Below are 26,692 nucleotides of genomic sequence, written 5' to 3'. Positions count from 1 at the left end.
GTCTGAAGTGAGAAGTCCAATGGAAGAAATATTGAGAACTGCAGCACCAAACAGGATCGAATGCACAACAAGTCCTGGTGGCTGTGTATCAGTTACCGCTGAAGATTTAAACCCTGGAGGTACCTTTAACAGTTATTTACAGAAAAAAAAATCTCTTTAGCTACTTAACACCTAAGCGTTTATATACATTTTTTTGATTATTAATTACACTCACTTTTTCAATGGGTGATAAGAGTAAGGGTAAACGGCTTGCACTTGCACAGCTCTTTTATGAAGTCCGGGGACACCAATGCACTTCACACTGTAATAAGTAAATTCTCCCATTCATACCAACATTCACACACTGACGGTGGTGAGCTATGGGAAACTCCTCTTCATTTTAGAATGGTTTTAGCTGAGAAACAATGTGTGATGTAACCGCCTCCATTTGGTCCTCAAATGTCCTGAAGCTTCGAATGCATCGCCTTGGAAAGGGGCTCACCGTCTTGGGCTGATGAGCCTTCACTTGTGAATGCGGGATGCAAAGCAAGGCCAGGATGCACAGTTTTTATACTTTGGAAGAAAACACTTTTAGTTCTATCACAAATGTTTTTAGTTTGAGAAGAAAGAAAAAAACAGGTTTCCAGATTGAACTTAACATAGCATTGCTTTGTGCTGCCTACCTAAACCAGCGCCTAACCAGTATTCTCATTCTATTCAATATCAGAGATAAAATTATAAGTCTGTCAGCATTATTCTGCTTCAAATAGCCTACAATGAAACAGGAATTATTCAAGGTATTCCAAAAAAAATATGTTGAAAAGTGGAAGATTTAGAATGAGTTTAAAACACGCTTGACTTGATAAAGAAACTGTTATCGCTGATCTTGATGCATTATTTTTGGAATTTCTTTCAATAACAATAAATTACGTTTATCATTAAAATTACAACACATCCCCTTCTTATACAATTAAGAGGAATTGTTTTATGCACCATACAATGGAGAGGATGGATGAATTAAAATAAACAAAACTACACATGAGTAAAGCATGGCCAAGTTCTTAAAATTAGCCTTTAGCTAGCCGAGGATTTGAGAACACAAAAAGAAAAATAAAGATAAGCAAACGGTATAGATTTCGATCCAATGGTACCTTGGATCCCAAGAAACGTCACAGAACCCAATTAGTGTTCTGGTTCCACACTCAAAACTCTGCTGGATTTGCTAATAGCTGTTCTGTTACTAAGCTAAGAGCTGTTAGCGATACAAGCTAACCCATATTTCAGCCTGTTGTCTTTAAAATTAGCCCCATGTTTACTAAAGGAAGTTATAAGATGTGTGTATGAAGGGCTTGATACTAGATATCACTGATGGGAAATATTGTTTTTCATCAAGTCCAGGTTTTAGTGAGTTCAATAATGGTCATAAAAGCGATATTGGATGAAACAAAGTACAAACTGTAATTTTTTGGTCAGCATTAAGATTAGCATTTTTACAACCAGGGTACAAAAAAATGCCAACTTTTACTTTGTACTGTCATTTGGACATATAAGACTTCTATAGTGTGACAGTAAACATTTAATAGCCTTTAAATGTAGTCATTATTCAAATATGTACATGAACATTTGCAGGTATATATTCCTAACAGTTTTTACCAGGAACCAACTAATATCTGTATCCACAACTTGTATGACAGCTGAGCTTGGTGATGTTTATTTTTCCCATTGTCTCTGTAATGTAGAGGAATATAACGATACATTTCTCTGACTTCATATCTGTGGTTCTGCTACGTTAGAACTACATCTCTATAGAGCACAACCCGGATCAGGTTTCTGCTGGTCTCCACTACACTCTGGGTGTGCTTGAGGGATAAATAGCAGCTATTAGTGCGATTTTTTTTTTTTTAAAAAAGGGCAGTAAACATGACATTTTTCCAATTAACTGCACCACTGAGCAATATCTTATCAAAGCCATATAATGAAGACAGACCCAGGGTCCAACATTTTGTTTTACGGTTTCCCGTGGTATAATTAAAACCGCCTTGAAATACAGCAGCTCTCATTTCATCCCATTCGGTGAAAACTCCACACAGATTTTGTGCAGCTCTGCAAGTCGTGGAGAGCGGCCGAACCTCAGTCATGTTTGGACACCTCAAGTGGCTGTAAGCCAGGTTTGCCACAGAGGCTCCAGTTGCTGCGGCTCTGCAGCCAGCAGGTTGTTCTGGTTATCCGGCAGCGGGGATTCTCACTCTTGCAGAAAGTCAAGGTGACTCACGATGGGAGAGAGGTTCGCTCAAGTCCAACTTGCGCAAAGCAGTAGAGGAAAGCAAGCATCGGTGGAGCAATGGTGGACCACCCTGAATCAAGAGGAAAACAATATAGTCATTATTTCAAGCAATTACCATAACAGTACTTAACAGATCTGTTTGTATAATTTGCTCCTTGATATAAATTACTGATCAGTTCAAATCCTATTCAGCTCATTCTCGCTGCAGTGATACATTTGTTTTCTCTATTGCTATTTATAGCTAATTCTTCAAGGCTCGAGAGAGAGAGCAGGCAGGTATGGGCGGCCGCCTGTGCCTCCTCCCAAACTGGCCTCCCTCCAAATTATCTCAGTAACCTGCACCTGCACCCACAATGCTTTTCAAGGGTCTATTCTTTTCTATTCATGTCAAAACCTAATTCACATACACATGAGCTGCTCAAAGCCCTGCTGAGCTGTCAGCTACTTCTCCACAGAGAACAACGGTCATAACAGACATGCGGAGAAGCCACATCTTGGCCCCAAATATGTTTTTGTTGTACGTTTCGGTTAAGTTGTTGTTATTTTCTTCACTAAATGAAGCTTGATGCTTTCCAGAAATAGAGGTCATTTTTGAAGGTGACACAGAACTGGCCAATTTTCTAGGTACCCTTAGTAAAGAGCTGTAAACCCCTTAAAACTAGTCCATTGTTTATTGCTGTTGCATAATACCACACTGAAAAAGTCCCTAAAATCCAATATTTAGTTTGAGTTCATGTATTCAGTAGGGGAAAATACATTTCTTTTACGAGTATGCTCGCAGCACAAACACAAGTACTATAAAAGAAAAAAGCCTTTTAAAACTGGAGTGTCCAAAGAGTGGCCTTTGGAATAACCTTGTGCGGCTGCAGTTTGTTCATGGCACAAATTTAACCCTCCCAGCAAATGGAGCCAATGAAGATGGGCACTTTTTGTAATTTTAAGGGTGAGTTTCTCTATGAAAATTGTATATCTTAATTTAAAAATGTTAGGTACAATACAGTATTTCTTAATCATGTTTTTCTTTCATCTTAATAACATAGTAAGTATGGCCACAAACACCCAGTTACTTTTTACTGAAAAACAGATTGGCCAACACTTGTTCATTAAACTTGGCTGAATGCAGCGAGGGGTTTTAAGTAATTTCTCATTTTTGTTGGAGTTGATAGACCAAAGTTAGGAAACAGTACACCTTTTAAATAAAACACATGTCTGAGACTTTCTCTCTTTTTTTGGACCCACAATAGTTTTTTTTAATGCCATGTTTCATTGAATTATTGCATGTTTAATTTATTGCTAAGCAGGTAAAATGGAAACAAGTCACAATAAAATTATTGTCAGTTTCTAATTGGAAAAAAACCCTCTAGCCCCAGAGGGAAAAAAAAAAAACTGTTTGGCATCACTGCGTTAAAACAAATGTAACTAACGTTTTTTTTTTTAAATCATTCTTTACTTTTGTAGGTTTAGGCCTGTGTGACTTTGCCCAATAAAAGTGATTTATTTCAACCATAAGATTTAATTTTGACTTTTCTCTGCATTAACAACAGCAACAAAAATGCTGTGTAGATAAAGATGTTTGTGAACAAGGACTATTTTAAACAAGAAGTTTAGCAGTTTTTATTAATCAGAATATTATGATTGAAGAGAATAGCTTGTTGAGTTGTACATCAAACCTTGTTGAACCTAAAGTGCAGCCAACAAACAAGTCTATGTATTAAACAGTTTGACCAGTATTTAATGCTATGGTGAGATTCCTGAAAGTTTCTGGTAAAAAGTATTTAGTATATAAACACTAAAACAAGTACAAAATTACATTATCTCACTGCTGCAACTCTCTTTAAACATAAAGCAGAGACAAACCCACTTTAAACACATTACCAACACCTAAAGGATGTGTCTGATCCATTAATTATTACATAGCCAAAAAATTGCATACATCTGCGATTTGGAGATTGTGTTTTTAAAAATTGCGATTATACTGAAAATGCGGTTAATTGTCCAGCCCTATTTAGGCTAATCAGTGTTTCTGAGAACTTTTATTACTAACCTAATAAAAGTTTCCCCAGGATATGAACACATTATGTCAGAGAAGCCCATTTAATTAACTACTGGCCATTAGGTGGACAAGGGCCCATTTTTTAATTCTACTACTACGTTCAGTGAGCAGCAAGGTAGAGCTTGTCCAAACTCAAATTTAAAGCTAAAAGAACGGTGTCTTAAAGTCACCATAACAACCAGTAGCTTCATGGCAAATGGTTGTTCGGTAGTGATGCCAGAAAAACATGTCCTGTACTATCATCACAAAAGTAAACATCAAGAATCTTTATTGTCACCATAGTGAAATTATTTTTGATGCACACAGATAACACATAGCTCCAGTGGGACTTTAACCAAGTGCTTTAGTAAGGTTAGACTAAGATCAGGCCACAACATAAACACTCAAAGTGGATTTGGTATGAAACAAAAGACTAGTGTATGGAGAAGGGCCTCATGCCCACTGTGAAGGGGAAGACCTGCCATGCTGTAGACCTGGTTCTGTAGGATCCAGTAAGGGCCTTTTAAGATCTTTATCATTTAAATTTAAGACCTAAATTAATTTTGAAGATTTACTGAAATCCCTTTTGTAACCTTTATTTAACTTGACTAAAGCAAATTTGCAGTTCTGTCAATTAATGTTGTTTTTTTTTCAACTGTGGAACGTGGCTAATTACGACGTAGTAGAAGAGCTTAAGTTGAACGAGCCTTCCCCGCCCCACTGGCATTGCAATCGTGCAAAACAAACCAACTCTCAGACAGAGCTTCTCAACAAAATCAGAGACATCCCCAGTTTTCGTTAGAGAAACCTAGTCACCTTAACTTAAAAAATTTATAGAAACATTTACTTATAGTCACCAAAGACTGATGTGTTTGTATGTTGTTTCGCTGTTTCAATGTGCATTCAGCATATGTTAACCTTCAGAGGAAATGCCCGTTTCCAAGCTAAACCTCGATACAAATACTTTCCTACGCGGAACCCTGCTACACAACAAGAATGTTTGGATTTGGCCTAAACATCAAATAAACCAGGTCCAGAAGTAGAATAAATTCCTCACAAATGAATGGTTTCCTCAAAAATACTCATCGGTTGAAGGAACAACAGAGCAGACATTTGTTGCCTTGCATTTGGCAAAACAGGATTGTACAAATCACAGTAACGTTGATTTTGTTAAAACGACTATTTAATGTTTTACAAATGTTCATTAAAGGTATAATAGACGATTATCTTTTGGCTTGGAGTCCTGGGGGGATTGGTTGTCCCACACGCCAATCACTGTGACGTGCTCACATAACGCCAGTGTGCGTGCACGTTCCTTGTTAGTTTCCTCCTTGCATGTGCACTTCTAATGTTTATGTATCCAGTTAGCTTCAGTTTCAGCTCACTGCATACTTCGAAAATGGCTGAGAGTCTAAGTTTATGAGAAGAAGAGGAAGGCCACAGAGGAAAGAAATGAGACCAGAGTGGATTTGGGAGATTCTTTCACTCGACCCCTCTGAGGAGCAGAAGAGCAGGTAGGATAGTCTTGTGCATGCAGAGTTATTCAAAAAGGCACTTGGCCGTTTCTTGTCTACATTTCTGGAAATATTGTCCACTACAGCTTTAAAGTTATGCTACTGTGATAAACGCTTAATTGATTTTATTTTAAAAGACTTTTTACACATAGGTACACGGCACGACTACACTGTACAACATACAAGCCACAGACAGCTAAAGTCTCAATGAAGCCTTTGAAGGGAACTAAAGGTAAAATGTTTTTGAAATGGGTGTATTTCTCCTTCATTTGAGCAGATAAATAAGATTATCTGCCAAAGGAATGGGTATTTTGACCCCTGAAATAAGGTAGTTAGATATACTGCACCTAAAATAGGAACAACTCACATCCATCATTTTATTTCAAGAGCAAACATTTTATTCCACTGGCAGATCATTTAAACTTGGCTGCACAAATCAAGAACAAACAGAAAACTTTACTTTTAGTTCCCTTTTTGCAGTCTACATCAATAGAACAAATTATACGACATGCTGGTAAGAATACATATATGCTATACTAACAGGTGATGGTTGTACAGTATTTTACAACCTCCAGGCCAGCCATCCTATACCGACCTTTGCTTTCCTCCTCTCAACATGGCCACACAGAGCCAACGAGGCGGACATTTCACTGCTGGGGTTGATCTGAATGTTTTAGTGCATCATTTAGCTCCATGGCTTTAATATCTAGATGCTACTTGATGGACTGTCACTAACCATGGTACAGACAGTCAGTATACCAAGAGAATAAATCTTATTGCCAATATTTCATTAGGCTTGCACAGATGAACTGTCACAACAGCTTTTGGTCGGACGAGCAGAAATTTAATAATGATTCTGCCCTCTGGAAGAATCACAGCATCTCTTCACACCGACTGTAACTTTAGACTCATTTCCCCCGGGAGAGACGCAGAAGAAATGCACGCTGGATTCATGGGTTCAACTCACAGACAGGCAACATATACAACTATAGACACACGGTGGGGTTAGGAAATGGCAGACTTCTCCAGAGAGGTCAGAGAGCAATTACACCGCTGCCAGAACAACTAAAAATCCCAGTCAAGCTGATTTAAAAACATTGATCTCACGGTAATCAAACCACTGCTGAACCCCCCCCCCCCGTTGACGGTTTACTGTGCGGACAGCAGAGGGCACGAAAAGCGCTGGATCAGTCGCATTCAGAGCAGAAGGAGAGAAACTGATTACATTGTTAAAGAGCATGTCAAATATGCATCAGGTATCAGTACGTTTTATTGATCCATCTGAGTGGATTCAGAGGTTATCCAGTTAATTTACAGCTCTGAATAATTCATTAAAGAAACAATATTTCCAAAATCACCAAAAAAATCAAAATGGGTCCGGACCTTTAGAAGAAGAATGTTAAACGGCATTAGCTATAAGCTTTCCAAGCATTTTTTTTTTACTGCCACAACACAACTTATCTTGTGACTGGAATGTGACTTTTTTCTGAGGTCTGAGAATGTTGGTGACAGATCGTCTTCACACTTACTCTGTACCTGGAGCTAATTTCTTCATTTTATCAGATCACAGAACGAGCACGAGGCGCTAATCATGCACTGAACCATAAAACGGGAGTTATAGAGGAAATTAGTCAGCTGAGGCTTTACCCAGGCTGTATCTACACATGTTTTCATGTCAACATTTCAGATTTCTCAATTTGTGTGTTTTTTTTAAGGGGTGGGGGGTGGTTAGCTGTTATTGGGTTATTAACTCTCAAAACTTAAACCAGATCCTTGTCTAAACAGAAATTTTTTTTCTAAAAATAAATGGACAACTGAATTCAAGGTGCAAACTTTCATCATACCATTTCTTAGTGTAATTGTTATAGGAAAGCGACACGTTGATATTTTTGATGGGTGCCAATTTGCCTACACAATTTTTTTTTTGCCCCTAATTATATAGTGAAACTACTGTCCCACCGTAACTGTTTATAGTTTCTGCTCTATATTAGAACCCTGTAGCTTAAAAAAAAGTGTCCATGGTACTGAAGATGGTTTTGAGTAAAAGTAATTTTTAAACATCTGTATAAATTTTTTTATGTTAGTATTGTGACAACTCAATCTCGGCGTCCCTTTTACTGCATTTTTTAAAACTGATCAGGATAGGAAGTCTTCTATAAAAGTCAACTACCTATTCATGTCAGTCTAAAGCAGGATATACACCAGACACATTCCAGCGCGTAAGCGTAGCAAAGCAGCATAAATGTGTCGTACGCTTGGGTTAGCTTTTCATTTTAAGTCAGTCAATAAATTTACACTAGAAACATAATACACGCGTATTGACGCTATGCAACGCCTAAATTAGATAGAAGTTCTGATTTCAGACGTGCATACGCTCCTGTTAGGCAGGGAATGAACGGAAATAAAACTTCCTGTGTGCAAGTTCATTTCCAAAAGTATCCCAAAATAAGACCCAAAATGAGCTTCAGTTCGGCCACAAGGTGGTAGAAGTCACGTTGTTGTTGATGCTGATTGATGGGATGCACCCATTTTTGCTAACAACTCTGCCTTTCCTCTCGCAACACTTGGTCAACTAGCAGAAGGAAGGCCATGGTGCGCATGTGGCGAAAGTTGTTCTCTGCACAGAAACACGCAGCGGTGGACAGTTACTTTTCAGCGTCTGGTGTAAAGTTACGCTTTTAAAAACACGCCTGTAAGCTGCGCCGCTTACATTACACGCCCAGAGTATTTCCTGCTTAAGAGTTATTTTACTGCACTTAGAAATTAGTTTAACAGCATAACTATGCATCCATCCAGGATAATGACTGGCTGGTTCATATCTTCAGCAGTTACTGGGCGAGATATTGGGTAGACACAGTCCATGAAAAATATACATACAATATAAATAGACACTTTTTTTTTTTATCCAAAAATGACTCTGGACCCATCAGCTGCTATTCTTAAATGACTTTGATCAGCAAATCGAACTGAGTGGGAAATCCCCCACTCTAATCCTGGCTTAAAAGGTCCTTTTCTTTACAGACATTTTGACTTTAAACTGTAGGAATATTATGTGCAGTTCCTTTAAGTTGGCCTGTACGACGTACGGGCACATTTAAATTTTACCCCTCAGCATATCTGGACCTATTTCCGGCATACTGTGCATATTGGAACTTTATCTGGGTTTCCCCAACAGTCTGACCTCTCCGAAGTTTAAAGCTTGTAGCCTTTTGCTCATAACAAAAAACACAAAATTGCCTCAAAAGAAACCCATTGTTTTGTCACATAACGCTTGCTGTACATTCAAGTGGATGAAGGCGTCTCAGAGGAGAAAGAAAAAGCAGAGAAAAACGATCATTGCTGGAATGTTGACCTGGCTCCAAAGGTGCTCAAAGAGGACCCGAACCGGAGCAGAGTTGAATGATAACAGCAGCTCTCTGGACAGTTTTTCACTACACATGAAGACGGACGCTGGACTCTGCGAGCAAAACAGGATTCGCTGGACTCTGCGAGCTGGCATCAGCACATCCAACGGGGAATCTGACACAGCACAAACGCCTGTTGCTGTCGATTTTGCCACCAAAAGAAAAGTCAGCAATAACGTAAGACAAGATGACCAGTGGGCAGACTTTTGGTCAAAGAATCAAGTGCAGCATGTTACTTATGAGAGGACTCATGAAGCACCGAACCAGTCCAGCAAAGATTAACTATTTGGAGCCTTTTTTTAAGCAGCATTGTGTAACTTTTAGCCACTAGGAGCACTAGACCTGTAACGTCCAGGTTTAGTGCCCCTGAAGGCCACTGGCAACGCTGCACTGTCACATCATTAAACAGTCTCCCTCCGTATTTCTGGAATCTGATAGCAGACCACTTTAAACCAGCAGAGTGATAAGTCATGGAGTTACTTGTAAAGGCAAGGCCACATTCACCCTTCTAGATTAAATCCTACATGAGAGGACCAAAAACATGTCTGATCAGGTAAGTGTCATATCTGTTTTGTTGCCTAACAATTACTTTTAGCCTGGTAGCTTAGCATTTAGCTTCTAGAAAACTGAAAAATATAGACTCGGACATATTATGTATACAACAAACATAAAGGTAACTTACCAGTGTAATAATAACGATGAATAAAGAGAATGGGTCTTGTATCCTGATTGCCCTTTCCTCACCAATAGCTATGTATACATACACAAAATCTCTTGATTGGACTGAAATGTATTTAGATTAAAAAACAAAAAAAATAAAACCGGATTGTACAATTTATATGGGCACACAATCAATTAATCCGATCCTCGTGTGCATTCATATGCCCCTGGCTTTATTCAGAATAGAACCACTCTGACATGCGCAGTTATCAAATTTCCCAAAAAACAAAACAAAACAAGAACTTCAGTCTTTGCTGAGCAACAAAAAATAGTAAACTAAGCAGTATTGTATGAGTTTGTTTGTCTTTCAAGCGCCCAGGCTGGAATTGCAATATGTCCTAATAATGGTTGAAACGTTACTGAATAAATAACAATTTGAAGCCCTTATTTTTTCAAACAGAAATTTTGACATACTGTATATGAAAGACCCTGCTGATGTTTTTCAATTATTCAAAGTAGCATTTTAAATTCTTGATGAGATGAAATTTTATCCCATTTGTGGCTAATATGTTTCTGCCTCTTATCTATCCCTGCTGTGTGAAGGAAGTAGAGACGGATTGTTCTTGTTGCCCTACAGTAGACACTACAGGCTCAGGCCTGATGACTTCTTGCATTTCACACATTTCTGTATACAGTTCATGATACCTGGTGGAAAAATTTGATATTAAACATGTTTATGCAGAGACCCTGACAATGGTTGGTCAATATATTGTGTTTTTGAAGATGCCAACATATTTTCAGATTAAAGATAATATGCCAAAGTGCCATGGGTTTGTCGAGGCCAGCCCTGATATTGAGAAGAAATATATTTTAAAGAAACTGTGACAGTAATAAATCTATTAAAATCTTAGGGACGGATCTTTTTTTTTTAAGTTTTGAAGGATATTCTATTATATATAGAAACTTTTTTCAAATTTATTTTTCATGTCTGTTAACCCCATGAGGCTTGAAGTTAATAAAAGTTGCTTCATAACACTTTGAATTTGACTCATGTGGATCTGATCAAGAACTGACTTAGTTCTTTTGTTCTTTGTAATTTCTGTACAATTAACCACTGATCTATAGATTTATACATATATCTATAAACATTATACCCATATTTCTGTCTCATATTTGTATGACATTTAGGGGAATACTTTATTTTTTTCCACTTAAAGCACTGATCATGTGTATAAAACCGGTGGGCTCCTCAAATTAAAAACAATTTGAATACAAATGAATATGGCTCACCAAGCTTTCCACTGCGTACATTATCGATGCTAGTAACCAATTCAAACATGGATAAACTGTTTACCAACAGCTGATTTTTTATTTATTTATTGATGAGCATTTTAAAAATAATTTTTACACCTAGAAACAAAAACTGTCTAAACATTAAAGATTTTGAGGGTTTTTTAATGTCAGAAATAAGTTGTGTCATCTAAGAGAATTATCAGTTTAAAATGAGAAAACTATTTGAGGCTGAGGTTGAATTGTCAGGACTGAATCTGTCCCCAGCCCAGAAGCAAGTGCACACTAGAATGCTTATCATTAATGGACAGCCTTCAGGAAGGCTTGCCATCTCGCTTTAGGTACCAAATGAACCAAATAAAACCGCAGGGAGCAAAATAGGGACTGGCACATCCACGTAGCAGATGTGCTCCTCCAACATACGTGACTCTAATTGTTAGTTTCAGGACTTATTTATCCATGCAGGTGCATAAAAAGCGGGAGGCTATTTTGTGCACTTGTGTGGGTAAATATTAGACTAAGCAAAAGCAGCAGCATATTAAATAATTTCATAATTTGATTCACATCTAAATCGGAGCTGGCCTCCCTCCAACTGCTGCTGTAAACTGTCACAGTGATTTTGACTGATAATCTACAGTATGTCTGAAACGCTCCAAACAATACAGTGGACTTAAAACACAATATCTGTTGAAGGGCGATTTACCTTGAACGAAGACACGCTTCCAGAAGATTCTGCCCACGTGTATTCCTCCAAGGAACACCAGATTAGAGAGGATGAGCATGGCCGTCGAGAAGGCACAGAGAAAGGCGATGCAGCGCCTTTGCATCGCTAAGGAGAAATTCTGCTCCTGGGAAATCAGTAAATAAATAAGTAAGACTACAACATATTCTCACTGTCACGAGAGAGCCAAAAAGCTGAAACAAATGAGCTATGTGACTATAAACTAGGAGAATTACGCAGCACGCCATCAGACATTAGGACTATTTTGAGGATGAGCCATCTCCCAAAGGAAGAAGGTGAAGAAATCCCCTTAAATGGAATGCAAACTGCACAGCACATGCCAATTAGATGGTGCCCAATGGGTTTGTCTCCTGTCTGTATTCTGTAAAGCCGATCCACAATCTGCTTTATGAAATATAATTAAATGACTTGCATTACTAATGATTTCCTCACTTCCAAAATAACTGGAGAAATTTTATCTATAAAGAGCTAATTGTTGTTGCACTGCTTGAGTTTAATGTCTTAAATATGATTAAACACTTACAACTAGGGAGCGAAGGCAGGAGGAGGCAAGGAGAGATACGATGCAGTTTTCCGCCAAAACGCCAGCCCAATTCATCAGGGCCCAGTACCGCAAGTAATCGAGGCCACCATGCCAGAAGCAGACAAATCCAAAGGCAACGCCAGTAGATAACACTTTGTAAAGAGGACCGTGACGGGAACCGCCCAGAGGCACGTAGATATATCTGGAAAAAAAAGGGATAAGTAGGATTTTTTTTTTATTAAATAGTTTCACTAGAGAAAAGTGAATACAGATGTGACCAAAACAAAGGCTAAAAATTAGACAGAAATGGGCTGATGACCTTTATCTGCTTCCTGTTATAGCCTGATCGGCTCTGGGAAGTGGTTGGTTCAAAAATAAAAAATACATAATTTTTCTGATGATTGTAGCAAAGTATTAACTGTTCACGCCAACTATAACACTCTTTTTGCGGAAGTTGTAACTGAAAAAAATAAAAGAAAAGAAAACTGCATTTGCTGTACATCTCTATTCGTCCAGGGCAACTAGGTGCTGCTAGTTAGCTCTGTATTTGAAAAATCTTGAGGTTGGCTTATTTGTGATGGCTGGAGTTGGCTGATGTGTCTGCCTGAGAAGTGCTAATTTTGAGTTTCTTAAAAAAATAAAAAATAAAAAAATTGTCTCATGAGATATACAGTAAGGCAGAAGTCCTCAGTTTGTCCCTGTTCCCAAAGGTGCAGCTTCTTACATGGTAAAGACCAGCATGGAGCTTGTCTCGTGGGCCTTGGTATCTTCCATGCCAGAAGAGCGTTGACGTAGTCGGAGACACGTGGATATTGAGAACACAGAGGATGCCTCTCAACCACAGGTTTGGCTGGACTTATAGCAGAATGACGGTGATGATGTGCTGGATCTTGGCCTCGATGTTGAGGGTATGTCAGACAATGACCAAGACGTATTGTTGCCAAGCCAGTGTACCACTGCATTGGAGGGACTGCATGACATTTCTCTCGCTGTTCCATCATGCAGCTGATAAATCGAAGGTGGATTGGCCCACCCAGCAACCTGCCCAAAACAATCGTGGAATTTTGTCTTCCACCTGAGTCCAGTAAAAAATCTTGCTATTTCCTGACTTTCTGTCAGAACTAACCACCTGCCTCACTGTGCCCAGTTACGGACAGTATCTGGATGTGGATGGCACTAAGAAAGCTGGCCTGGCTAACCTACCACCCATGGAGCCGTCTCTGGCAGCATGTCTGGCCCTATCCCACATAACCATGGTGTGAGTGAACCAACTACGCTTTCATCGAAGCATTGCTACTTAAAACCTAAGAAGCACAAGCTAACACCACTTGTGCGCTCAACTCTGTCACTATACTCAAAATATATCAGGCCATCTGCCTTGCAAAGCTTGGAGCACATGTCCTTCCTGATTGCCTGTTGGCATCTGTCATAAATTAAGTGAGAATTATCAAGGATCATATTCCCTGTGTGTCCCGTTGTGCAGCTCTTTCTCTGGGAAAGGAAATGGTGGCACAAAGCCGACACTCTGATAGGACCATTTATTTGGATGAAGCCAGTGCCAAGGATCTGTTAGGTCAACCTCTTGACTCAATTCAACCAAAGTTCAACGAAGCAGACTGAGGCTTTCTATAGCATCGTCAACCAGACGCAACAAGAGCGCTAAGACGGTGACTGCTATAAAGAGGTGGTACCACCTCCTCCACCAAAGAAGCCAGCTTTGCCTGCGCTTTGAACCTGCAGGCACCAGGGATGCCTGGAACTCCGAAGAGCATCAGTGTGCCTCTAACAGTGTCACAAGCCAACCATTTGGCTGCTTGTCTCCCTCGTTGGTGCGTATACGCATCGTCTATGTGGATATAAAAGAATGTTGCTAAGGGTTACAGGTTACAGTTTCAGGTCAAACCACCACCTTTTCTCTCCATTGTAAGCAACAGCAAGAGGAGGAGCAGAAACTGTCTTGAAGGAAGAAATAAAGACACCGAAAAAAGGTGATAAAAATAGTTCAGGCTTTGGAGATGAACAAAGGTTGGTATTTATGTTACCACCTCTCAGGACGAGGCATTAAAATTTTAGCTTATCTGGACAACTGGCCTCAGCCAGCCAGCTCCAGAAAGCAGGCAATGGAGCCACTGATTCTGGCACACATTCAAATTTTGGACTTTTCTGTAAGTTTTCTGAAAAGCCTACTAATACACAGGCAGCAATTTTCTTTCCTGGCTCTGGAAATATGCGCCGTCTCAAGTCGAGCGTGCCTCTCAGAGTAGAGGAACACCTGCCTTACTTAGTTTTGGTTAGGATGCAAATTTGAATGATTTTGCAGCTGCTGGGCACGATGGCCTTTGCAACAGCTGTTGTACTACCCGTTGCGCTAAAGACACTTGCGTTCCAGCACTGGATATGCTCACATGGGCTGTCCACATCACATCATCTCCACAGGAGTGTGTGTTGATTCATTCATTCACATGTCAGCGCTCTGTCCTTTAAAGGGAACCCGGTATGCTGAAACAGGGTAGGAAGAGTGTCTTTCCGCAAGCTGGTGTTGACAAATGCCTCCTTGAGGGGATGGGGTGCACTGTATGACATCAGGAAAGTGGGTTTTAGTGAGATTTCTAGCTTTGAAATATTTCTGCCAAGCTTTGCTGGGGCAGCATGTTCTGGTCAGAACCGACAACACAACTTACATAAAACAAAGAGTGGGACCCATTCGTTTCCCCTCTTAATGCTGTCACAGTCCCTGTTCTGTGGCGCAGCGCACACTTTCTTTCAATCAGAGCGGCCCGTATCCCAGGCCACCTGGATATGGGGGCTGACCTCTCTGAAGGGGGCCCTTTTGTGAGAGAAAGGAGACCGGGTGCAGTCTCCGTGGGTGGCACAGATTTTGGCAGGGCTTCGGAGGACTTCTCCCACTGTAATAAACACTCACTGTTCCCTGTCTTTTCCATAATAGAGCACAACGCTCCACTGGGAATGGATGCTCTGGCTCGTCCCTTGACATGCGTCTGTATGCATTTCCCCCTGTGGAAATGCTATTGTCAGTTCTAGAGGGGTCCACAGACAGGGTTCCTCTTTGATAACAGTGGCCAGCAAAGTTATGGTATGCAGAAATAATCACTCTTCATCAGGATCTTCTCTCTCAAGCACAGGGAGAAATACTGGATCTGCATCCAGAACTGTGGCAGCTGCTTGCTTCTCTTCTGAAAGGTCCATCTTAAAAGCTAAAGGTCCACTAGTAATTCAGAGAGCAAGGGCATCCTCTACAAGAAGTTTGTACATAATCTATCATTCCAACTGATTATAGCTGCATGGTTACTGATCTCAAAACCAGTTGTCCTTCGACTTTCATGTCTGAGGAGCAGAGCAGCCTGCATCTCCTCTGTCCAATGTGTGCGTTATACCCATGCATCCTTTTCTCCCAGAGCATGCATTTATCTGATCAGTTGTTTATCTGTTTTGCCAACCCAGCAAGAGGCAAAGCTTTAATTAAGCAGAGACTCTCTCACTGGATTGCGGCCATCTCTTTGGTTTATAGTATTAGAGCTATACTCAACCAGAGGTATAGCAGCATCCTGGGCTGCCTTTTGGAAGGGCTTCAGTGAGTGAAATCTGTGCTGCAGTTAGCTGGTTACCACACACACTTCGCCTCTATCAGTTTGACGTGACAGCCCTTTGGTGGCCTATTCCGTTCAGCGGCTGCTCTGTGGGGCGTGTGTATGTCCCATACTGTGTGTTGTACCAAGCGATTAGACTGAAATGGAATTAAAATGTTATTTCTATAACTTCTGTTCCCCAAAGGAGAGGATTGAGGTACCACACCTGTCTGCCCCCATCCAGTGAAGCTCGGTGAGGAGTGGGCATCGAACTGGAGGATGATGTTATAGCAGGTGTATTTAAGTGCAGGTAGAGCCTCACTTGCCAGCATAACGCATCATCTGGCGTGATTAGAGGTGTTTTCAGTTAGGCTGTAAAATCCCATACAATGTGTTATACTATAGCTACACTATGTGTGTTGTGCCCAGTCAGTCGGCTGAAAGAGAACAGAAGCTATTTTCTGAGAAAATTCCCTCATTGCACCTTAAAAAAAAAATTAAACAGCTCCGTTTTTAAATATTCCAGAAGTTAGAAAGGATTTGTTGAACACTGGTAGTTAGAGCTCTTATGGTGCATCTTTATTGGAAATAAATGGCAACCCAATGCACATGAATTGTGGACAAGACCTGACACAATTTCCTTTACATCAATACAATAAACAGTAGCTCTGCTGTCCAAAGAAAGAACAGAAGCACCCCAGGGGACAAAATACTTGCCAAGATGTTCACAACACAGCAGCCTGTGTTAATGAATCTAAAATTAGCAAAACTGAGCGCCAAGCCAAAGCCTTGACACATTTATTGTTCTTTTGTTTTCCTTTCAATGTTTTTCTTGGGTGATGTCTGCCTACATTCTTCAGGGTAATAAACAGGATACATGCTTAGATGAAAAAGCAGTATTTATGATGTGCTGCTTTTTTAACATTAAAAATTGAGTGCATAATTCATACATGAGATTGCATTGTATGAGGGTTTAAAAATAGCGCCGCCATATTCCAGGGATAGCCCCACTCTATGTGCATTAATGCAACACCGACCGGTGACAAATGGCTTCATATACCGGGAGCACCTCATCTGTCCGCGAGGTACTGCCGGAGCCTGAGAGCGCTACATCACTCCAACACACTCAACAAACATCTCGCTGTGTGTGCAGTGTACGACCGAGCTGGAAACTAATTATCTCAGCCTCCCTGTGGCTAATCAATGTTTGTGAAAGATGAGCCAGCATTTTCTGAGCCCTAAATAGAACGGCCAGCTCGGCCATATTGCAGGATGAAAGTCGGAGCGAAAAACAGATGGAGAGCATTAGAACCCAAGAAAACGGAATACCTAAACAGGCTTAGTGTCAACTCATCATCGCTAATTTAATTAGATTTGAGGGCGCTGTAAACAGATGTTATTTCAAATGTGATCATTTTAAGATATACAGGGCTGCCTGACTAATCACTGTTATGTAACACCAATATACATAAGGGAGGTTCAAATAACACGACGACAGGCTTCATGGAGAAAGACTCAAACATTAGTGCGTGTGTCATTAAGGCTGTACACTCAGTTGAAAAATAGGATGATCAAAATGGTGATCTTGTTGCTTATTAACTGGGATTGGCTCTTGGTAAATTATTCACTTTATGATAATTCCTCTAGATGCTCTAGAAGATTTTTCATTGTTCAAAACAAGTATGAACTCACTAAAATCAGCATAAACTCAGTAAATCCCTCCATTAATACAATTTCGCTCATTCTCATTTAAGCTATTCTGCTTTCAGACAAAAACGCACAAAAAGTTGCTTAGAAAATGATAGTGCACAAAAAGTCTGATCACATTTCCCAATGTTTAATCTGCAAGTACTCCCATAACCTCACCTCAGCAGCGCAAGTCCAATCAACTAGACCTACACAGCATATCAAATGGTCAAGGGCTGTTTAGACGAAATATTTGGCTGGATATCATATTTTAGATACCATGCATTAACACGATGCATGCCAATATAACTGGACAGTTGGATTGGTTTAAACTGCCCTTGATGCTCACATTAGGTGTAACATTTAGTTGCTGAGATGCTAAAGCTCCAAAAATAGGAATAAAATTGCAGTGATGAGACAGAAAAAGTTAGTAAATCGTACTTGACATCAACACTGAAATACCAGCACAATGTTTGGAGTCACATCTTTTTCTGATACTGTGCATTCCTTCAATAAAGAAATTTGCTAAAGGACAGTAGCCCACACAAAGCAGGGGTGACTTTAGGATTGCTTCAGTTCTCCTGAATTTTAACTCTGAACAACTGAAAAATTAAGAAAGGCGGACTTATCTACAAATTTAAAAGTTTTGTTAAAGATGGTATAAATGGTAACAGGCACATAAGACACATTAAAACCGTTCTTTGCCAACTTTTTATCACATGGGAAAAACTGAAATTAATTTTATTGTAAAGGTTTTTTTAACGTTTTCACTAAACTTTCACTAAACTAAATGTGCAATATACTATTTGAAAGAAATATATAGATGAAGTTTTTGCATATCAAAAGTTGCCAAAAGGCAAATCTTTTGGATTTTGGTGACCATCTTTGAAAGAACTTTGTACATTTAGCAAAGCTTAATAAAGTAATTAAAAATACTTGGGTGCACTTACACCTGTTTGAATAAGTCACTGCACATGCAGTGCTGTGAAAAAGTGTTTGCCTCTTACAATCATCTTTTTTTGCTTTTCTGGCATCATGAAATATATTTCAATATAGGACAAAGATAACCCGAGTAAACAGTAAACAGTTTTCATTTGATGATCTCGTTTATTAAAGTAGCAGTAGGTAACCTTTGTATGAATGTATTTTTTTATTATTATTTTTTTTTACATATTTATTAATGCTGTCTATTTCCTGCTAGTAAAATATGAGTCTGTGAACAGAAATCTAGCTCCTCTTGTTCTTCCCAGTGGTCCTACTGCCATTTGCAGAAAGACTGTTCCCGGTCAGAAACAACCAATCAGAGCCAGAAAGAACATCTGGCTCTGATTGGTTGGTAACAGTGTCGATCACTCTTGTGCATGTGCTGCTCATACCTCTCTCGTGGACTTAAGCTCAAGATTGCCGGTGAGCTGCAGCAGTGTGGAGATACAGCAGATAAAAAAAAACCTGCTTTACAGGAAGACTGCCAGGTGTCTAGAGTGACACCTACTCAGAAAATAAAGATAGGTAAGCATTAGTGCAGCACAGCAGGCTCCGCTGTGGGGTTGGAGCTGAGGCACAGCAGAAAAATAGGGGAGGGACCTATAGGGCGTGCTTATTCAGATTTTTAAGGTCCAAGGTTATCTCAAAACTCCCTACTGCAAAAAAATAAATAAATAATAAGCAAAAATAAGCAGCATATAATTAGGATGCTGCTAAGGTCTGCCATTCCGGCAGACATCAATAAAGCGCAACAAAGGTTACAAGCTAAAATGGATAAAACTACAAAATTAGCATAATGACTGGATTTGTTAACTAAAAATGGTAAATTGAGGATTAAAGCAACAGTAAAAAAAATTGTTTTGGAATTACACACAGTTACCTACAAGAGTATTTAATATCCCTCAGCTCAGACACAAATAACCCAATAGTTCTCCTTTCAACAGATGAATACAAATGTTATTGTGTTAAGATAACTATTTGGGTTTTTTAGGCCAGGATAATTTAAAGAATAACTTAAATTTTCCTCTTAAAAAAGAAAGAAAAGAAAAATAAATTAAAAAAACTCCCTACTGCAGCTTTATAAGGAAACTATTTTGGCTTTTAATTAGCACAAATCAAGTATTGATTTTATAAATATATATTCTGGCAATGTCTAATAACCTCACATCAATAATAAAAGTGTTTCCATAACTTAGAATTAGTAGTTTCTAAATACGTAGGTGTCGGTGCACCCACTAGGAGGCGCCATGCTGCATTGCCATTTCTGATTTCGGAAGCCGAAAGGAAGCCCTATATGTCTCCTATATGAGGAGCCGCTGTTGGCCGTTTTTTGTTGAAAAAGACGACCACCCACACTCTTTGCCCAGTGAAGGGGAAGAAAAAAGAAAAAAGAAAAGAAAAAGAAGTAATAACTGGGGGAAAAACGAGAGTCTATATTGGTGCAGCTATTATTACCAGGTGGAGAGGAGATCATTCTGAGGGAGCGCAGACTCTGAACAGATGGGGAGGTTGCAGGCTTTCTGCTGGACAGGCAAGTTAATTTACTTTAACAGTGAAGTTTATTTTTGCTGTTATGTTAGAAACAGGACAGTGCAGTCCAGCAACTATTCTGTCCTCCTGGCAGAAATTGGTCGTTTTGTTCGCCTCTCCCTCTCAGGGAGAGAGAGAGAGAGAGACGAAGAGTATGTATGTACAGTACGTGGAAGGATATCGGCCGCCCTGTTCCCTGTCTGTACGTACAGCAGCAAGACTGGACGGGTCTCTTTTATATAGTCGCTTATATTAGACCCCAAATAAGCACATTCAGAAACGAGCACAAAAAACGTGACTCAGACTTTACAAGCGACTTTAGGAAAAAACAAGTGGTCTTGACAAAAGTGCCAAAAACTGTAGTAGCTATTACGGCAAAGGCATTTCTAATTCATTTAGCGCATCACTAGATGGTGCGCCAGTGTGAAAATATTACACACTGGGACTTTAATGGGGTGGAAAGCTATCCAGGCTAACCAAAACAATCTGGCCTTGAGTGAAAAAGTGTTCGAAAACAGATTTTTTTATTTGCTCAGGTTACCTTTATCCATTATTAAAATATGAATCATTAAAGTGTGACAAATAGGCAAAAAGAAGAAGTCTGTAAGTGTGCAAACACCTTTTCACAGAACTACATGAGGTCATATTTAACAAAGTGTGATTATTAAATGGGAATATTTTGTGTCGTACTCTCAGATTTACCATTGTAACAGAGGTTTAACTTTTCAGTACTCAAAGTATCTACCTGCATCAACCGCCTGTACTGGCGGATCAAATCATCTTTCATCATTCTTAAATCATGGCAGGGGGCCACCCAGAAATCAGTCTACAAGACCGTAACAGGCCCCCGAGCCACACTTTAGACACCCCTGCATTAATATCTGAAATGGGCTGATAAAATCTTGCATGACTGATCCGCATCTGATTGAAATTAAACCTGAATAAGTCGCACATCCTATTACGCATGTTGATTTTATTCTGGAACCATTATTTTTTTGTAGAAGGCAACCCCTGCAGTTTCTCATTGTGGACAGCTATGCAACCACACTCCTGTCCTCGCAGCGTCATCAGGCTCTGAACTGGTAAACTGGGCTTTATAAGGGAGGAAGGTTACCCCCAGAAATGTCACTGCATACTTAACAAAGTAGGACTGACATCTTTTTTAAACAAGACCTGATCCTAGTAAATAGTGTCAAGTTAAAGGTGAAGTGGTGTGCTGAGCAAGAACATGCCACCATTTCTGAAGATTAGAGCTTCAGTTAACACCGTCAGACTAAACGGAGAAACCTGACCAATGAGGTGAGGTGGCACTCGAGCATTTGCTGTTAAAACTGTGAAAGCTACAAGATGTTTGTGCACCATTTTCACCATTGTGTTTGGGAATGTTCAATATGTTCATGAAGGTATGAGGTTTCAGTTCACACTACTAAATACCTAACCTGACGCCGCCAGATAGATTTGCTTCGCATATCCATCTGGAAACCTTCCGTTGAAGTAATTTTGGGAAGGGGCGAAAATACTGGTTAGCTGATTGGCCTATGTTGGTGATAGACGGGCCAAATAAACCAATCAGATCAACGAAGCATATGACGTACTCGTCAACATGCTTCGTCGTCGCTCTGTTACGAGCGACGACGAAAACACAACCACAAGCCAAGCTACTCTTGCTGCTGCAGGTAAACGCTCGTTAGCTCAGCAAAGAAATACTCTGTAATTCCGATAAAACTTGCTCGATAGCCACGCTAACGCTAGTTTCATCGGCTGAAGCCGCCATGTTGTTTAGACTGAACTGTCGCGCTTCTCGTTGCGTCACACCTCAACCCGCCTCAAAGCCAACGCTGATTGGACGTTCGTTTGGTGAACGGCTCCAAATTTTCTTTAACGGAGAGTAGCCAGACTGATCTGCGAGTGAAACCTTGAAAGCTTGCGAGATCAGGATGGTCTCACGAGGCTACTAAATACCAATATCCGACTAACATACTGTAACATACATCAGCATGAACGTTAAGTGAGAATATGACGTTTCAGTAGTCAGTGCAGGGGGTCACATTTTTCATTTGTTTATTTTCTATGTCAAACGTTGCCAGCAACAAACATTGTTTAAAATGATTGAGCTAGACTGATTTCCCAGTCACAGTAACTTATATGGCACTATCTGTTGAATAATCATATTCCTTCATATAGTCATAACTTTGGGTGGTTTATACATATTTCTCAGCAACTTTTTTTAAGTTGGTCTCCATGAAGTTGCTTAGCGTTCTGACAGAAAGGAGGTTCGTGCTGTGAGACTGTGATATTTCACAGATTGTAACCTACAAAAAAAATAAAATAAAAATGGGTCAGAGACACCTGACCCATAAACCTCAGCTTCTCCATAGTTGGACGTGCATTGTTCTTTAAGGAGACCACAGCTACATCTGATTAATAGATCTGAACACCCTGAGGGAAGGCAGCATGGCTTAGTTCTCCAAAAAAAGAGGAAAAGATTTTTTTTATGTTGTAAGTCAGAAAAAGACTGGTTAGATTTTGATGTGTGAAGCGAAGAAAAATCTTCCTTTGACTTTCAGGGGTTACCATTGGCCTGCACAACAGTATTTTGTATTGTATAATACAAACTGAGTGGTTATCAGTTATGCGATTGTGGCCCATAGTTCTGTGATGCACTGACTTTCTTGTAACTTAATCCCCCCCAAAATATAGAAAGGTCATGTGGATGATTACATTACAACTTTTTTACCAATCATCTACAACTAGCCAACAAACACACAGAAACAGAGATTATATTTCTACTGTGATTTCTTACTTTTTGACTACATTTAGTTTTAACTTGTGGTTTTTGGAAGAACAAAACTTTCAGCAAGAAGAAACATGACTATGGACCTCTCAGGTATTTGATGGTTTTTGTTCACATAAGGCAAAGACCCTTAAAACTGGACTAAAATTATTTAACCATGTCAGATGCTAGAATCGTTGAATAACACCATAAACAACATTTTCCACTTTGTATCTTCACATTTTATGCGTTAATAGTAGCACGAAGATTAAATAAATTCAGTGTAGCTGGAATGTCAAACAGTAATAAAGACAACCACTGAGCTGTTCGCCTTCTCACGACTGTTTTCCAGCAGTGGCATTGCCCAGTCCCAAGAACCAGAGAGTGAGAGGTTAGGCTTAGAAACAGGTAGGACCAGTATGATCTCAGTTCATGGGCAGAAAAATAAAAACTGTGGGGGTCTATTCATATTGGTCTGGTAATCAGTGCAGGATTCGCTTTTCACCTAAAAATCAATGAACAAATCGTGTTCCTCTTGAGTGATCTGTTTATCTTGAAACGTAATCAGAACCAATCCTAGAAGTCGACCACTTAACCAACTAAACTTGCGCTCAGACGTATATATTTACGAGAAATATTTACCGGGATCAAATGACCGTCCTCTTCTGTCGATGCAATAACTCAATCAATCACCTCTGAGGATCATTTTTTTTTCTTTTCAGCTGAACGCTGAGCCTGAGCCCTGTGGCACACAGGCATGGAAAGCATAATGGAATGGCAAAGAACGAGCCACTTAGCTGCCCAGGGAGACGAGGTGTCAGTGACTCATTCAGAGCACATCATTTAACACCTACACGCTCATCCAGCCCTCTTCAGACAATATCGGTGGGGTTTTTTGGAACTGTATTAAAGCGTCTTTAAAAGCACTTTGGCGCGAGGAACCGTCGGGGCATTGTGTCACGGGTATCATCCCGCATCTGCAGAAGGATAATTGCAAGTGATGCCATTAGGCAGAAGAAAACCATTTCCAGCGTGCTCTGCTTAAAATGGAAAACTCGTATTTGCAATTTAAATCCAGCGATCTTAAGCGGATAAATTGGAGCTACTTTAATAAGTCTGTTAGGCTTTGTTACATGTGAAAAGCAGATGTGTGGGAGTTTCACTGTATGTGTCAAACACAGACAAGGGGAAAAACAGCAAATAACAGTGAACGTAATGAACATTTGAGACTTTTTTTTTTTGCGTTCTTTGACAACCGTGCAGTAGTGGAGTTGCTTTAATGCGGAAACGCGCGTCTAACAAGCAGACCATAAACTCCCGGCAGGCTGCGCCCAGCCGAGTGTGCATCATTAAAAGAAAGGAGACTAATAATGTGTGTTGTCGTCCAAAGTAGGTGTGCGAAAAAACACAAAAACCCTCCAATTACATGCGCGCATATTAAACAAGGCAGCGTCTCTTCGCGGCGCGGGAGCAGGAAGGCAACAGGAGAAACATTCACCGCCACGCAGCTTCATAAACATGAGAAAGCAAAGCCCGCGTGCGAACACAGCATCCGGCTCCATTGTGATGAAACGTGCGAGCGGGCAGCGGGAGAACGCCACGCTTTTTCAAAAGGCTGTTCTGCTGCCAAGTTCGGTGTCCCACAGGAAACAAGCTCTTTAGAGTGTGCAGCGGGTAATAAATACAAGGCAAAGTTGTTGGCAATCATAACGCAATGAAAGCAGACAGAGACGTTTTGGTTTGGATACCGTTTCACGTCTTTAGCGAGCATTAACATGTGAATTAGTGGGTCCAGCGTTGATGAAGGGCCTCTTACCTGATGAGCCATCGATACAGCCCCTCATCAAAGTGCCTGAGAAAAAAAAAAAAAAAACCACAAATGGATATTTCAGTCATTTCAGATTTACATAAAAATAAAAAAAAAGGATGAAACACCTGAACCCTGTGCTGTATGTAGCCGGCTGACGGCGGAGGCCTCCTTGTCAAAACAAAGATTAGGTCTGGCGGCGTCTATAAATTTAAACTGGTTCATCGACAGCTTTATGCATTCCGTCAATGTCGTCGCCGCTGACCAGCTCAGCATATAAGAGCTGGACTGGAGTGCGCCAGCGTCAGCACATCGGTTCCTTCTGCTGCAGCGAGGGCATTTTATCATGCAAAGCCGAACGCGCTGCTTTCCGTCTCCGCTTTATGAGCTCAGAGTAAAGGAAGCATTACTCTTGCTTAATTACATTCAGGAGCAACAACGTATGCGCATCTGCAAGGTGAGCAAACCAACTGGGCTAAATGTACTTATTGCTCTAAGCAAGTAACTATCAGGCAAAAAATACAGCTCAACTGTTAGATTTTGAGGGTTTCTAATGTATAAAACGAGGTTTAAATTTAGCTGCGTTTTAAAAGACGCACGCCTGACAGCTTTATGGGGGATTATAGGAAGCTTTATTCTTTATTTAGCCAACTTCACACTCAGTAACTGTCAGAATTTAAGAGCGTAATCCTGCAACGTGAGCTCAGTCAGCGCCTGCTTAGACAATAAGCTGAGAAAACCTGAAGCAGATAGTGTAAAATCAAGTTAACAGACATGAATCGACATGAAGGGGTTCTTCCTCAGTTAAACAGTGGTGAGACAGTAAACACAAATTGTGCCAAGTCACAAAAAACATTCCATATGCCAGAATGTACTAAAATATTTAATTCAGAGCCAGCTGTCTTTAAATATGCAGAAATATGCGTTTGTATCTCACGTGTAAGAAGCACCACTTGTTGTCTCTCTATTAACTTAAGCAATTGTGACCCCTTCAGCATAAATCAGGCATGATCTTTTCAGGCATTTTCACTTTTGTGCTACAAATACTGCTGATATTCTGCTGCTACATTTCTTGATAATAGCCGCTATTTGTGAGGTAAACGTGAAGGCGTTGTAACTTGACATCCAGCTGCTATAAGAATTTCTCATCACTGAGGTCAGGGATGACATTTTCATTTTGAGCTTTTGACGACACGGTTGAGCAGGACTTTTTGCATGGTGGGCTGATTCTACAACGCATGTCTACGAAGATCTGTGAAGAACTGAGTTAGAATTTTTGTTTACAATCTCTCAATTGCAAAAGGAGACTCAAATGTACACATGCATACACCACCAGTAATCTGTGGCTAAATGTCCCTTAGCAAGCATCGACAAGTCTAACTGGATATGTCACCACTCTTCAAAAGGCAGAATTTGTTGTTTTTTTTGTAATGGATTCCCTCTTTAAATTTAAAGGCTTGTAACTTAGATCTTCCGTCTTTTTTTTGAAAGACATGGTTTTATTCGTAATTTGACAAATGCTGATTTAAAGGAGCTATAAGTAATACCTTGTGGCTCAAATCGGTACAACGACTTGCCAATCACAACAATCTAACATGCTGTTTTTAAACAGTGTGTTGCTGTTGTGAAATTTTACTTACACAGTACAAGTACATGACGCTGTATTCTGTTCTATTTCTGGTCCGCTTCTCTTACTGGCTTCCATGTTTGCAGGCTGGTGCTCTTTTGCCAAGATAATATACCAAATGCTACGACGTCGTCGCTCTGTGTTGGGAACCCTGGGAAATCTCATATGATTGGCTGAGGAACCAGGAAGTAAACAAGGGCTACACACTGAACCAAAGTAGTTCCGAACCGTACCTCTAGGTTTGAAAGGAGAAAAAACGTGACTCAGACA

At 40.1% G+C, this 26,692-nt stretch overlaps 1 protein-coding gene across 1 annotated transcript in view; it reads right to left on the bottom strand.

The window, feature by feature from the left end:
* Window positions 1-1,883: 1,883 nt before the first annotated feature.
* Window positions 1,884-26,692, bottom strand: part of hhat (hedgehog acyltransferase) — a 32,546-nt gene continuing 7,737 nt past the window's right edge. The window contains exons 9-12 of the mRNA XM_012878412.3: window positions 24,805-24,840; window positions 12,429-12,630; window positions 11,867-12,011; window positions 1,884-2,333 (exon numbers count right to left, since the gene is read on the bottom strand). Of these exons, the coding sequence (XP_012733866.2) occupies window positions 2,248-2,333; window positions 11,867-12,011; window positions 12,429-12,630; window positions 24,805-24,840 (469 nt within the window). The 3' untranslated portion in view covers window positions 1,884-2,247. The remainder of the gene's footprint in view (window positions 2,334-11,866; window positions 12,012-12,428; window positions 12,631-24,804; window positions 24,841-26,692) is intronic.

The sequence above is a fragment of the Fundulus heteroclitus genome, chromosome 22, assembly GCF_011125445.2.
Source record: "Fundulus heteroclitus isolate FHET01 chromosome 22, MU-UCD_Fhet_4.1, whole genome shotgun sequence".
Lineage (NCBI taxonomy): Eukaryota > Metazoa > Chordata > Actinopteri > Cyprinodontiformes > Fundulidae > Fundulus > Fundulus heteroclitus.
The sequence above is the reverse complement of the archived record's forward strand: the minus strand, read 5'-3'. Positions and strand labels throughout refer to the sequence as shown.